Raw genomic sequence first — 15,836 nt, 5'->3', positions numbered from 1 at the left:
CCAGCCTTGTCCCCGATCGAGACGCTGAAGCAGCAAAAGCCAAAGGTACTGATACTAGGGTTTCGATTTGGGTGCCTCCTAAGGCAACGTACGCAGTGTTACTTGTGAACGGTCAAGAGAAGAAACGCGCCGATGCGATTGACCTTATGCTATCTACAAAGAACACATGAGGGTGAACATGTTGTTTAAAATGTGACTGCAATTATTAAACGAACATCTCATCCCTTTGAGGCACTGGTGTGTTTTTTATGAATGTGAAGACAGTATTAGTATATAGGAATCAGAATACCTTCCTGTCTTGTTTGTAAGTCACAGGAAGTAAGAAACATGCGGCGGCATTAAATTTTGGAATTGGCTTGCAGGCTTGACAGGTGCAAGCATTCGTTTGAACACGTGCTGATCAGCGTGCACTTAATTGACTTGAAATGTCAACATACCTTGCGTAACCCACAGCCGAGCCGGTGTATTCCGTTGCTGCCTGTTCTTTTCTTTTGTTACAGTATTGTTTGAGTTCTGAATCGGCCCGATTCTCCTACTTGTGTTCATTCATATCCAGATGTTATATTCTGTTATTTTGATTTCTGACTTAGTTGGATTATAGAAAACTTATGATCATGTTATTTTTGTTTCCACTTACCAAAATGTTGATTATGTTATGTGGTTTTGAGTTTTGAATCAGACTGATTCCCATATTTATGTTGTTTGTTTTGAGCTCTGACTTTGTTCTACTCCAAGACAGAGATCATGGGATTTTGTTTATGATTTCCTATTCTGCTTGAGTTATGCCAAAGTGGTGATCATGTTATGCTATTCTTAGTTTTTGAATCGGACCGATTCCCATAATTACTTTTCTTTATTATATTAAGACGATGATCACGGTACGTTGATATGAGTTCGGTTTGATTTACACTAAAGTGGTGATTTCGTTATGTACATTTGAGAAGTGGACCAATTTTCTTACTAATGACTGATAGTTGTGAGTTCAAAATGAAGTTTCAGAAGAAAGGTGATTTAGCTTACAAAACGTCACTTTCAGAAACAGAGCTACTATTCTATAATATTGAAGTGTAAAATTGGTCCAATTTTCTTATCTTCACAATTTTCCGTGGAATTAACAAATGCGATACTTTTGACGGAGCCAACGAGATGGAAGGGCCACCAAGCTTTGTAACTCTTGTGTTCCGTTGAGCTTTATTTTGTTTTGTTCTAATGTTCTGTTATTTATTATTTTCGTTATTACTACATGGCACGATGTGTTATGTTTTCATGTGTTTTATACCTAATTTTGAAGTGTTACCTATGCTATGTAGTTTAAGTGACCCCAATTACCTGCAACAGAATTATGCTACTTTGTGTACATTAGCTTTGCCCAACTTATGTTTTGCATCCTGTGGACGCCCCTTTTTATCAAAATATTTGACAACTTATATTACTTTTCAAAGGTCTCATGGTATTGCCAAAACTTAAGGTATGCAGTTATAATTGTAACGGTCTGGGCGACCACAGGAAACGCAACCAAATCTTTACATGGCTAAAGGATAAGTCTTATGATATATATTGCCTGCAAGAATCCCACTCTACACCTTTGAATGAGGAGAGATGGAAATCAGATTGGGGGGGGTCCGATTCTATTTAACCATGGTTTAAGTAATAGCAGGGGTGTTCTTATTTTATTTAAGAAAAATTTAATCTTTACTGTCCATCAAACTCAGAACGATAATTCAGGACGATGGATGTTATTGGATTTAACTATTGACCTATTCCGTTTTTCTTTAGCAAATATTTATGCCCCAAATACTGATAATCCATCTTTCTTTGTCGATCTTGAAAACAATGTACAGTCTTTAACATCTTCTGGTTTACATACTATAATAGTGGGGGATTTCAACACAGCATTGAATTCTAACCTGGACAGAGCTGGACACCAAACTTCTAATTATCATCCAAACTGCCTTCAAGCCATCAACTCCCTTTGTGCCAACCTTGACTTAGTCGACATTTACAGATACCACCACCCAACAGCCGTCCGCTATACATGGAGACGCCGACTTCAGGCCAGTCGCATTGATTATTTTTTAACTTCTTTTTCATTAACCCCTTCTATAGAAAATGTTAAAATTGAAGATAGCTTAAGATCGGATCATTCCTTAATTAGTATCTCTTTACTCTTATCTACTACACCAAAGGGGCCTGGCTTTTGGAGACTTAATTGTGATTTGTTGAGTGACCAGCTGTTTGTGAAAGAAACCTCAAAATTTATTACAGAATTTTTCCTCTTTAATGAGGGATCAGCTAACCCACACATCGTATGGGAAGCCTTTAAGTGCACTGTGCGTGGTCACCTAATCAAGTTTTCATCTTGGAAGTTTAAACAAAATAGAAATACTGAAATATTGCTTATAGATGAGATCAAAAGGCTGAAGAAGAACTAGACTCATCTCCGGATGACGACATTTTTGACCAGTTACAGGGTAAAAAACAGGAGTTGGAAATAGTTTATCAAACAAAATCTAATAATCTGATAATGAACAAAAGAGCCAAGTGGATGGAACAAGGAGAAAAGTGTACGAAATTTTTTATGAATTTAAATGGTAGAGGACATGTAAGAAAGAATATGACAAAACTTGTAAAGCCAGATAGTTCAGTGGTAATTGATCCGGAAGAAATTTTAAGACAACAAACAAAATTTTATGCCGACCTGTACACTTTCAAAGACCCCCCTATGTCTCTAGACAGCGATGTCTTTATGCCTTTCTTTCCGCAACCTCCACCAGTAAGTTTATTTGATAGTCAGCGCGATAGCTGTGAAGGGTTTATTACAGAAGTTGAACTAAAAAAGGCTATTGAGTCATTTTCTGTTGGTAAGTCACCCGGTTTAGATGGCCTTCCCATAGAATTTTATAGGGTCTTTTTTCAAAGTTTAAAACAACCACTGTTGGCTTCCTTTAACCATTCGTTTCAGGTTGGTTGTTTATCAGACACACAGAAAACTGGACTCATCACGTTATTACTTAAACAGGATTCCACGGGAAAAGACAAAGAACCTTCGCATATAAAAAACTGGCGCCCGGTGACCTTATTAAATTGTGATAACCGTATACTGTCTAAATGTTTGGCCCTCCGAATGAAGAATGTTATCTCATCTCTTGTTTCGTATGATCAGACTGGCTTTATGAAAGGGCGATCCATTAGTGACACTATACGGAGACTTTTAGAAATCATAGAATACTATGACCGAAATGAAATGCCGGGTTTGATATTTTGTGCAGATTTTGAAAAAGCTTTCGATAAAATTCGACATGATTTCATTTTTAAGGTTTTGAAGTATTTCGGTTTTGGTGATTCATTTATTACATGGATAAAAGTTCTGTATAAAGACACTTTTAGCAAAATCATCAATAATGGTTATATTTCCGAGTCGTTTGCCCTTAACCGTGGAGTCCGACAAGGATGTCCCATTTCGCCTTACTTATTTGTCTTAGGTGTGGAGTTACTAGCTATGAAAATTAGGAGTAATATTGAAATTCAGGGTTTAACAACATATGGTCTTGAAACAAAACTTTTACAATTTGCCGACGATTCCAATTTTCCCCTGGTTCCAAAGCTTGGTACCCTGTATGCCTTGGTAAAAGACATAGAAGTGTTCTCAACATTGTCAGGTTTAGTGCCAAATTTTGATAAGTGTATGATAGTACGAATAGGTTCGTTAAGAGACACCAACTTCTTTATTCCTTGCTTACTACCATTACAGTGGACAGATGGCCCTGTAGACATTTTAGGAATCCATATCCCCAAGTATCTATCAGATATTGTTGCTTTGAATTTTGACCGAAAAGAATCAAAGATAGATAAGCTTTTAAATCCCTGGAAAGGAAAACTACTTTCTCTTCTAGGTAAGGTTACTCTAATTAATTCCCTGATAGTGTCGCAATTTATCTTCTTGTTTCAATCCCTTCCTTCTCCACCTCCCTCTTTCTTCGAGAGGTTTGAGAAAAAAATATTTAAGTTTCTGTGGAGTGGTGGACCAGAACGAGTGAAAAGAAAAACAGTTTATAATCTCTACGAATATGGCGGTCTCAAACTTAGGAACTTGCAGGCTGTTGATCTTACCCTGAAGGCTTCTTGGGTGCCCAAATTGTACCATAATGATAAATGGTTCTGCTCTAAACTGCTACTTTGCTCAAGTGTTTTATTTACAACTAATGTATTTCCCTTTTCGCAACTCACACTTCGTGATTTCGAAATAGTTATGAAAGAAAAGGCACAAATCAGTCAATTCTTTAGGCATGTAATACAGGCGTGGCTTAAGTTTCAACTACGCCCTCCAGAGACTGCACAGGAAGTGAAACAACAGCCTATCTGCCTAAATTCACACATTCGCATATCCGGAAAACCATGCTTTTTGATGTCACTATACAACAGGGGGGTAGTCTTTGTAAATGATATTTTAGACTCACAAAATAAGCTTTTAACTTTCCAAGACTTACTATTAAAATTTGGGGACACATGTGCAGAGTTTAAGTATAATCAAATCATATCAGCAATTCCTAGCAATTGGAAACATTTACTACGACAGGTGTCACCAGAGTTAAGGGTTTGTGTTCCGGCGTGTAGAAACATAAACTGGCTTCAATTTCCAAATATTAATAAACATTTGTATTCATTTTTCATGTCTGACGCCAGGCTATGGGATATCTCTGACCGGATCCAATACTCGTGGGGGGAATACTTAAACACACCCATACAATGGAAAATAGTATACAGTTTACCCTATAAAGTTACCATTGATTCCCAACTACGCATGTTTCAATACAAATTACTATTTAAATTTCTAACTACCAATAAGATATTGCACAGGTGGGGGGTAATAGATACATCACTTTGCAGTTATTGCACAGAAGAGGAAGAATCAGACATTCATTTATTTTGGGATTGTAGGATTGTTACAAAATTTTGGATACAGGTACAGGATTGGTATTTTAAGCACACTGGGAATTATTTACATCTTACTTTGTTTAATGTGTTATTTGGTATTATAAGTGATCGTGTTCCAGCTTTGTCCAATTTTGTTATTTTGTTAGGTAAACATTTCATTTTCAAATACCGCAACAGACATCTTAGCCTAGAATCATTTATTTCATATATGTCATATTATTTTAAATTAGAAAATATCATCGCCAGAAGACTAAACAAAACTAGAAAGCATATTGGTAAATGGGGTAAATTGATTGGTTATATATAATTTGATATGTCTCATGTACTACTGCAACGGTAATTGGGGTATAATTTCTTGAACTTCATTTCTTATTAAGTTCACTGTGTTTTACTTATCAGTTTTATAGGTTCACACATGTCTCTTTCTGTTTACGATTTACGTGCCATGCATGTGTTTGTATGTGTTTCGTTTCTTTGAAAATCAATAAAAAAATTTAAAAAAAAAAAAAAAAAAACACACGGACGGTGAAGTATCAAAGGATACAAGACGAAATATCAAAGAAATATGACGATACCGGTCTCTTCAGACAATATCAACTGTAGAACAATTAAAACTTTTTATAGCTTTTGTTTTCTTAATACATATAGTGTAAAACTCATTGCAGTACATGTACAGTACTGTATTATGTGAATAAAGATCAGTGGGTACTAAAACCATGTGTAAGTTATTGCTTGTGGTCAATTAATTATTAGCATATTCTCTATAGTGGCCACCTCTCTATAGTGGCCAATTTTGACCAGTCCCTTGAGTGGCCGCTATAGACAGGTTTGACTGTATTCTAATGATCTATATATGGTACAAATTTCAAGCCAAAAAAATTACCAGCTTGGCACTTATAGCGTTACAAAGTTGGGCCAAAAATCAAATTTTTTTGAAGCTTGAAACATTGCACTGTTTTCAGGCTGCCCAAGAACGAAAATGTACGACTTTGGAAATTTCACAACAATTTTTAAAAAGCCAAAATGTTGGTCTATTTAGATTTGTTTTGTTTTGATGATAGGTTTAAAGGTGTTGCCGAGACAGTGCCGTAAAATATGCTGATTTCTGTGTTTTTGAGATGCGAAAATTGGGAAAAATGGCCAGAAAACTTTGTTTGCCCGTTACCATGGCAACAAGGAGTTTTGATCTAAAAGAAAGCTATTTTGAGGGGTTGTGGACCAAGTACTATCACTGTGCAAAATATGAGCCAAATCTATTTTGTGACCTTTGCCACCATTGTTTGATCCTTACAGACATTTGCTCTTATAACTCAGAATATTTTAGTCTTGCCACGAAAATTGTACATTAAGTGGATCATTGTAAAATAAGATTTGTAAGTTAACTGTCTATTAGTAAGACTTTTTTTTGTATTTCATATGCATTCGGACTATGTCTTTTATGACTTCTTATAGACCTTATATAGATTATGCTTTTCATAAACGAAACGTCTCCGGAATCGTAAGGGTTTTATTTTGCTTCATTCTGAATAACACCTGACAATTTATGAATCAGGCTATCGTAAGACACTATAACAGATACAGCAAAAAAACATTAATCAGTCCCAGTACGCTTAATGGTTATCCCATGTAAAGGCATTTAAAATAATAGCCTTACTTTGCCACAGCTAAAGACATCGCCAAGGTCTTCAGTAGATGGAAAGGAGGTTGGATTCCCGGAAGACCCATCTGCCTTGCCGCCACATCATCACTGTTCAGCCTCCGAGTGTTGAGAAATGACGAGTTCCAGGCTGCACGCCATGACGAATCCAAGGTCACGGGTACGATACCGGGGGTCCATTCTCCTCCTTTTATGGAGTTTGCTGAGAGTCCGCCTTTCCGCTGTAATGGCTTAACGGTGCCCATATCTTCATTAGGTTTGGTATTTCTACTTACAGATGATTCCAACACCTTGATCTTACCGTGCGTCTCCAGGATGTGAGAGGCGCTGGGAAGATGAGGAGGCCCGATGAACTGTCTGTATTCCTGGGCTGATCGCTGGTAGACTCTTACTCCCGCCGTGACTTGTTCGGCCCAGTCTATCTCTTGCCGTGTAGGGGTGTAGAGTTGGTTTACAAACGGCACCAGCGACGGATGAAGCACTATAACCCCTGTGAAAATACAGACATCGATGGAGCTGGACCGGGATAAGTGTAACGGTTTCAGGTTTGAAAAGAATGAGTGATTTCGCCAGGCTGACAAGAATATGATCACATTAACTATTGAATATGCATTAAACCAAATGCAGTCGTGCACAAATACACGCAAACACACGCGCACGCAAACACACACACACACCAACACACACACGCACACCCCAACACACGTACGCACACACACACACACACACACACACACACACACACACACACAAACAAACAAACAAATCAAGACCAAAGCATAAGAATAATCTAAAAGCAGATCCTTTGGCGGCATAAAGTATTTGACACACTGGCAACGGAGCGAAGGCTGCCCCGGTGGCAAGCTTGATCAGATACTCTCATTGGCGTATCAAGTATCTCATACCACTGTAGGATCTGCTTGGAGATTAAAGCAGACACACCAAAAAAAATACCATCATTTTCAAGACGGTAACAAATATATGACGTATGATACCATCAAATCCGAGCGTCTTATATCGCGTGACGTCACGTTCAAGACGGGGGAAGTTGTCCAGGTAGGAGGTTGCGTTTAGTGCAGTTATCCCCGCCGCTTTAGCTGATTGTAGAACTCGGAGCTCTAAGGAATGTTCAATCGGGCTGCCAGGTGGTCGCTGGAAACACGCAGCAAAATCCGCGTTTCCACAGCAGAGTCCTGCCAAACGCGGGGATGCCTGAAAATGTTATCCATTTAGTTGTATCTGTATGGCATCGGTGCATTCTCCTACGCAGAGGGACCACAGTCGTGTCGATACTCCTTGTGGTCACCTCTGCTATCTGACGCACTCAGACCAGTTCCTGGCCGCCCTGCTTATAAATATTAATGAGCTTACCCTTATATCAAAAGTGGGCAGTCAGCCGTTGGGGATCGGGCGTAGGAGGATGGTGCTATGTAAGACGTAACATGATTGGCTGACAGCTTCCGAGCGGCCTTTGCGAGATGGCTTTCGTAAACAGAAAGCCCAAGAAATGCCTATTCTCTGATTGGCTGACAGCTGGTTTGTGGTGACAATCACAGTAACGGCTGGTGGGGCATGAGATAGCAGGGCCCCAATAGGCTTGGAGTTAGCTAGCCATTGGGGACCGTGCGTAGGAGGATGCATCGGTGTGGTGTGTAGGTCCCAGGTTCAATACTGGCCATGCCCCTATGTAATACCTCGGGACGACTTACTCACTTCATCCGCGCAGGTGTATATGGAACAATACATTTTCGCATGGGGATGAAGATGGATTTAATTTAAATATGCCGTATTTGCTCCCAAGGAAATGTCGACCTTTCTAGTGTATCTGTATATAATTTCTGTATGGTGTCGAAAATACCAGTGTTACAAAATGATTGTAGGACATCTTCGGCTGTAATCTGAAATTAAAATTTAAAGTAGCTACGACAGAAGAGAATTTCTACCTATCAACCCTAATTCATTCAGGCCCGTACTCTAAACGACAACATTTCCCCTAGGCCTTACCTTTGCAATGGTCGGTGCGTGAAAGAATCCCTCTAAATTCTCAATTACGGGGATCATCTTGCAGTGACCGGGAAGCAGGTCGTTCTTCTTCTCCAACTCGGCGAGGATTTCGTCAGTTTTCTTGACGTCATCAGAAGAACTGATTTTAGGTAAAATAAAGCCCGTCAGGTCCGGGTGGCACAGGGCGTCTACTTCTCTATGTAGTCTGGCTTCGTCACTGACGTCACTGAGGCGCACGTACACAGTATGGCCGCGGAATATTCCGCTCTCTAGCGTCTCGGCATACAACTTTAGAGCAGAGTCTCGCTGGTCTTTTGGTATCCCATCTTCAAGATCCAAGAAGTAGGAGTCGGCTTCTGCCTCGCTAAACCGTTGAAGGCATGCAGGCGAATTCTTCAGGACCAGCATGGATCTCATGAGCGGGGAAGCTAGCGATGACCGTTCCCTGCACTGGGCGATGCTGCCGCTAGGAGGCGTTATCGATCGGCCTGCCGTTAGCATCACCTTGCGGAGACTGTTGTACTGCATCAGTCTTGGAATGAGTGCCATTGTTGAACAACAACTGTGAACAAAAGAAGACATTTGTTTTGAAAACGAAAAGCACGATATAACAGACAATACAAAAACGCAAAGCGGACAAAAGTAATTCAACAGCATGCCCTAGTGTACGTATTTCATATCTATCAGCATAAACTTTTTTAGTTTCCGCTAACAGCCCGGCCGTACCCCGAGTAGGAAATGTGACGTAGGCCGTAAGGGTCGCATAATCGCCGTTCACAGTTCACGCAAGGTGCCTTCATCATGCTGTAATGTTTCTGACTTAAGGACAATATGCCCTCCCAGTACTAGTCATGTAATCTTTAACCTTGGTCAATCAAGGTCACCTTTGGATTTTCACCTAAGGTGACCATTGGGTACCCCCCCCCCCCCCAAATACATGTGCAGTCAATTGAAATTCAAACAGGTAAGAAATGAGAGACTTTAACGTTTACTTCTGTATCTTTATCTCTTTATCTGTATCTATATAGCCGGTATAACCGCCCTTCGGAGTAACACACCAGCTTCGAAGGCACGCGGCGCGACAGCAGCTGGTTATATTACACGGAAATTATTTATCTTCTACCACGAGAGATAAAGAGATGTACAACTTGTTTGGTGTACAAGAACCAGTTAACCAGGTTTTCACAATGTTGCTTGTATGTATAGTGAACAGACATTGCAGACTGCAAGACCGGTGCGATCGGTTACGTGGATGTGTAAGTAGTAGGCATAGGATGGGGTAAATAACATTTCGGAGAAGGGACAGAAGAGTTGCGAAGCGTGGGAATTCCAGAGTGGCAAACAAGAGGAGGTTAACAACCGTAATATTGCGTAGGCTACCCTGAGTAAATCTATACTAAAAAACAACACAAGTTGAATATTTTTGATTAACAAAAGATTGATTTTCTCAATTATGCGAATGTAACCCTGAATTGCAAGATTCATTCACTCACTTTTGCCAAATGATAGTACCATTTTTGATGTAAGTATGATAATTTTATCTCCTTGATTCTGTAAATAAAGATCTCATTTGCATAAATTGCATCATTTGCAATAATCTTCTCTACCAAAATAGCATAAAATCTCAGCAAAGAAGGCTGTTGTAGCAGTTCCTCATGAATTGTGTACATGTGACACTGATTTTCACGAGAAATGTCTAATAGTATTGAAATTTCGTGGGCCTTGCAATGTCTAAAGTATGATATTAACCCGACTATGGAATTACAGTATTTTCTCGTTAATTGTGCAAATGAGTAATTTAAAACGACATGTTATTTAGGCATTCCTTCCTCGTCTGGCGACGATTGAGGAACAAGGTGAACATAAGACAACTCAAACCGGCAATCGGCTGGAGGTCCTGTCATTGAGGTTTTTCCTTTCTGTTTCCGTAGCCATAAAGATTTTGTGATGCTAACTGTAATGTCCAGTATTGGTGTATAATGCTATATATATCTTTAACTGCACGTACGATGCACAATATACAGTGACTATACGAACAAATATCTCTATCACTTGAATTACTTCTTCTGTCTGACATAACTGTTATATGTCTAACCGACTTCCCAGTTTTCTTGGATAAATACCACCAGGGAGCTTGCATGCCCTGCTTTCTACCATCGCAGTTCCTAATAAAGTTATTTTCATTATCAGTACTCCCTGCAAAGTACTCCTTGGAACTTCCGAACATTCTCGTGGACCATAGAGCATTCAGATGGACACATTCTTGCAGACTACTCTACCTATATGTTCACCCCAAGGGCAAGGCGTCACCAAAAAAACAGAGTTAACCAAAATTCAAACAGGAAAGAAATGAGTGACCTACTAGTAACTTTACCTGGTGCTTGAAAGAAGAGATGAAGCAGCTAGCTTGCATGGACGAGACAAGAAGATGTCTATTGACCAAGTCTTCGCCTTGCCGGTATACTAGTACTGTAATGGTTGTTGACCTACCGCAATACCTGTTCGACCGGTGCGACCAGTCTTCGGTGTGTCGGTATACTGTTAAAGGCCACAGCAAATAAATTTTATGAATGACATCATATATGCAGACTACCATATATGCAAAATATTAAATGAGATAGCGCAAAAAAGAAAAAAAAAGATGGCTAAATTTTCAAAATAGACACCATAAACGTCGTAACTAGATTTGAAGTGACAAAACGTGGCATCACAACTAACAATGCATTCATTCCTGTATTAATGAAGTAAACTAGTGTAGTAAAAGTGATGCCAGTGTGGTACACTTGTATCACTTGCCAAGTTGGCAACTACACTCATGGCTTCCTTATAAGTGGCATATTCTACAACTATCCAACAAGTGTCACTTCTGTAACTATAGTCATGGTACAAAAAAAAAACCAAGGAATTCGGTGACTTTACCTGAAATCTAGTTCGCAAAATTGCAAATTACAAAATTTACCATTTCTGGTGTTACCATGACAACCGCGGTTTTTGATAGCCAGTTATGACTACGGTAAAGTCAATATGGTATAGTTTTTCTTCTATTTGCTTCTGACGAGGTACTACACGCAAGTTTGTAACTTATATTAACAGTACCACATAGAAGGTAGAAGGTAAAGGTAGTCTTTTCTTTTACTTCCCCGGCCAAAGTCAGGTACCCATTCATACACCTGGCCATGGGTTAAGTGAGGAAGGTCATGTAAAGTGCCTTTCCCAAGGGCACAACGTCGGGGACACGGCGAGTATCGAACACGGAACCTCTGCAGTCACAATGCATGGTGCAGTCAATATATATGGTGTCACAATATTGTAACACCACTCGGTGCAGTCAGTAAAATGGTACCGTTACGATGCTGTGGTCACTAGGGTGAAGTCACTATGATGCAGTCACAATGGTGCAGTCACTATGTATGGTGCAGTCTAGGGGTGGGTACCGGTACAGAAAATTCAGGTCCAGGTCCGGTTCAGGTCCAGATGATCAGGTCCAGGTCCGGACCTGAACCTGGACCTGATTCAGTATGACTCATAACAATGGTCCATTTCACTACAAAGAAATCTGTTTGGTGGAGTATTAGACTTACACTGGCGTTTTAAAACCCTTCAACGCTACCTGCACCTGTACGATTGGCTTTAAAACTTGGTAGAAATTACTATAAACTCTACTCTACTTCACTCTTGTTATTTTCTTCCACCTGCAAGCGCAAAACGTGTGAATGCCTGTTAAAATAATCTGTTAATGTTCTAATCGGTCCAACATCCGGTCCACCTAATTTTTTCAGGTCCGGTTTTTCTGGACCGGTCCAATAAGAAAAACCGGTTTTGTATCGGTACGCTGTACCGAATGCGATACCCAGCCCTAGTGCAGTCACAATATTGTAGCCACTACTGGTGCAGTCACTACAATGGTACAGTTACGATGCTGTGGTCACTAGGGTGTAGTCACTATGGTGCAGTCACTATGATGTAGTCACAATGGTGCAGTCACTGTATATGGTGCAGTCACAATATTGTAGCCACTACTCGTGCAGTCACTACAATGGTACAGTTACGATACTGTGGTCACTAGGGTGTAGTCCCTATGGTGCAGTCACTATGATTTAGTCAGAATGGTGCAGTCACAATATATATAGTGCAGTCACAATATTGTAGCCACTACTGGTGCAGTCACTACAATGGTACTGTTACGATTCTGTGGTCACTCCGGTGAAGTCACTATGATGTAGCCACTAGTGATGCAGTCACTACAATGGTACTGTTACGTTTATGTGATAACTATGGTGAGGTCACTATGATGCAGTCACAATGGTACAGTCACTATATATGATGCAGTCACAATATTGTAGCTACTACTGGTGAAGTCACTAGAATGGTACAATTACGATGCTGTGGTAACTAAGATGTAGTCACTGTGTATGTTGTAGTCACTACCGTGCAGGCACTAAAGTGCATTCATTAATGTTTTGGCTTCCGTACATCTCTCTGCAATTTCGATATGTAACTTACTGTACAACAACCCAGATACAAGTGTCCATCCAAAAAAGTGTATCTTTTATTGCAGCAGACAGACGGAATAGTATAATACATGCACAGCGCGCACTTATTAGAGAAAATACGGTATACGTGCTTATTATTAGATAAAGCTTGTACTGTTGATGCAGTTTATACATTGGTATCATATTAATTTATTGGAAAGATATTCTTATCTTTTTATTGCACAACGTTCATGGTGAAATACATCGCATTTGGGAATGGCAGATATGGTCAAAATTATACTGTCGACAAAAATATTACATTCTGTGGTACATTAACTAACTTCTTAGCCTAAAAACCACGATCTCTCACAGGGTCATACTGCTATAACTGAGAAGACCATTTTCATTCCCAGAACTACCAATAAGGAAAGTATGGATTCTTCATCGTTATAACATCAAGTAAGGCCTACGTCACATTTTCCGAAAAGGGGCCCGGCCGGGCAGCTTTCGGGAACGAAAAGTATGATATTCTAGCATACACTTTTATTTTTCGTTTCAACAAACAGCCCTGCTGGGCCTTGGATTCGAAATGTGACGTTAGTCTTTATAGGTTTCTCAGTCACTGAGGATACCAATCATTATAGCCCCAAACTAATTGAGGAAAAATGTTCTGTTTTCTATTATATAAGGTTACATTGACATTATTTTATTGATGACCTCCGCTTGCGCGTTACTTTTCGTATGTTCTCCAGAAAAATGATCCCCTTCAAGGCTAACGCAATTGCCTTGAAATGGCCAACATGTGCCGTCAAAGCTTGTCCTAAAATTCGATATGTAATACCGCAAAACGTGCTAAATCTGTCAAAGAGTTTGACAAACTGTGCTTAAGAGTATTCTCATCAAAGTCATATGCCATATAAAGTCCTTGCCGTTGGAGCCACGTACTTTCTTATAATGTTCTTATCAATATACTACAGCATCGATTACTTCAACTTATATTAGTCAAGATGAAGAAGACAACCTACAACCTCCTAGAAATAAATACTTGTCGTTTCTTTTGGTTTAATGTGTTCTGTTGATCAATTAGTTACACCAACTTTGTTTGGCAACACTGTTTTTGCTGGATTTTTTCCTCGCCCTCACCCGCTAGTTTTTGGGGTCTCCAGACGATGTCAACCACAGATATTTAAGTCGGTGTGAGCTTTCGGTCATGTGAAATAAATAGGGTCGGCAGGCAGGGACTGTCTTTTTGTGTCTTATCTTTTGCAACGTCATATCATGATTTTTACAGATATACAATATACAATAGTAATCTTAAATTTCAACAGAAAGTTTGATAAGATTCTACAACATTTCCATCCCTCAGATGTCAGATTAAACATTAATTAATTTGGTATTACTTGCCAGCGCTAGCGGCCAACCCCCAAACGTAGATTTTGCTGAGGTCGGTGGGCCATGGGGTAACTGGAGACAAAACATTTTCTTCTTAAGCCTAATAGACAATTTTTAATCTAAAGATAAATGCATGAAGCTTTCACATTAAACATCATCATACACTATACATAAATCAACACAATTGTAATCACTAATACATTGTTCACAATTCTCCTAACATAGAGGTATTGATCATTAAGCTTTTAGGGCCTTGCCCTAATTAAAGGACGGATACTCTACTAATATGCTACTGACTTTTATGCAAAGTATGCATGAAAGTTTTAGATCCACATATTTCCTGATATATGATATGAATATACATTTTATCCACAACACATTCAGTATTCATATATAACAGTAAGGATATTTTTTTTTAAATCTATCGCTCACTTTTCCACATTTGTCGATTAAACAACTTACAATAACGAGCATAGCAAAAATCCAGACAATAACTGAGGCCAATTGCTGATTTGATTACACAGATAGAATCAATTTTCACCCGTTCACAAAAAATAAAGAAGTTTTCTAACATTCTATTAATTGTACAAAGCAGCTGTAAAATGAGCTCACATATACCGCAAATTGCAAAGAAATATCAGAAAGCTGATACAAATGCCATAGAATGTAATGGTAAATTCCAAAGTCAGAGAATGAGATATGTAAGAGCAAACATGAAGTAGAATTGTTCGGTATATCATAATCTGTGTTCTAGTCATTTGTTAAACCGTCCGGACCACTGATTTCATTTTCGTATTTTTTTGCGAAACGTTTCTTATTCACACGTTTATTATCAAATCAATGTAAACAAATTGGTGATTCATATTGACAGCTGTTGGTACTGGACCTGGCTATGACATCTACAATATGAGCCTTTGCGGTGTAGATTTGTATCTATGATTTATTAATATAGCTCTGTGTCAAGGCAATCGTCTTAACATGACTTTCTCTTTCATTCACATCAATTTTGAAAAACATGTCTAAAATTATTTCTTGATATTATTTCACAATAATTGGAAGGAATGTCTTAAGCTAACTGTCCACTTCGTACAGGTCAATTTCTTTGGTATTTGTAGTTCAAATGTGTACTTGAGCAAAACACACACTCCTTTACCATTGATTGATTTTCTGATGGTCTTCTGGTGTTCAGAATAGGTCTTTTGGCAGAATACTTTAAAATCAACCGTTCGGTTAGGAAACCGTTGCTTTAGAAGAAAGATTTCGTCGTATAACAAAAGCAAGTTTTAGAATACTTCAGAACTCACATCGGGAATGTTATGAAGTGAAGCAAGTTTTGACATGCCTTTAATATTCCCGATCGTGCTTTCCATCGTAGG

General features: G+C 39.1%; 2 protein-coding genes across 2 annotated transcripts in view; both read right to left on the bottom strand.

The window, feature by feature from the left end:
* LOC118410043 overlaps window positions 1–11,080 on the bottom strand; it is a 22,571-nt gene extending 11,491 nt beyond the window's left edge. Inside the window, exons 1-4 of the mRNA XM_035811512.1 lie at window positions 10,971–11,080; window positions 8,597–9,158; window positions 7,588–7,804; window positions 6,590–7,082 (exon numbers count right to left, since the gene is read on the bottom strand). Coding sequence (XP_035667405.1) covers window positions 6,590–7,082; window positions 7,588–7,804; window positions 8,597–9,145 — 1,259 coding nt within the window. The 5' untranslated portion in view covers window positions 9,146–9,158; window positions 10,971–11,080. The remainder of the gene's footprint in view (window positions 1–6,589; window positions 7,083–7,587; window positions 7,805–8,596; window positions 9,159–10,970) is intronic.
* Window positions 11,081–14,312: 3,232 nt separating this feature from the next.
* LOC118409814 (insulin-like peptide receptor) overlaps window positions 14,313–15,836 on the bottom strand; it is a gene marked incomplete in the record, with an annotated part of 30,047 nt that continues 28,523 nt past the window's right edge. Inside the window, 1 exon segment of the mRNA XM_035811133.1 lies at window positions 14,313–15,787.

This window comes from Branchiostoma floridae, chromosome 2 (assembly GCF_000003815.2).
Source record: "Branchiostoma floridae strain S238N-H82 chromosome 2, Bfl_VNyyK, whole genome shotgun sequence".
NCBI classification, from domain to species: Eukaryota; Metazoa; Chordata; class Leptocardii; order Amphioxiformes; family Branchiostomatidae; genus Branchiostoma; species Branchiostoma floridae.
The sequence above is the reverse complement of the archived record's forward strand: the minus strand, read 5'-3'. Positions and strand labels throughout refer to the sequence as shown.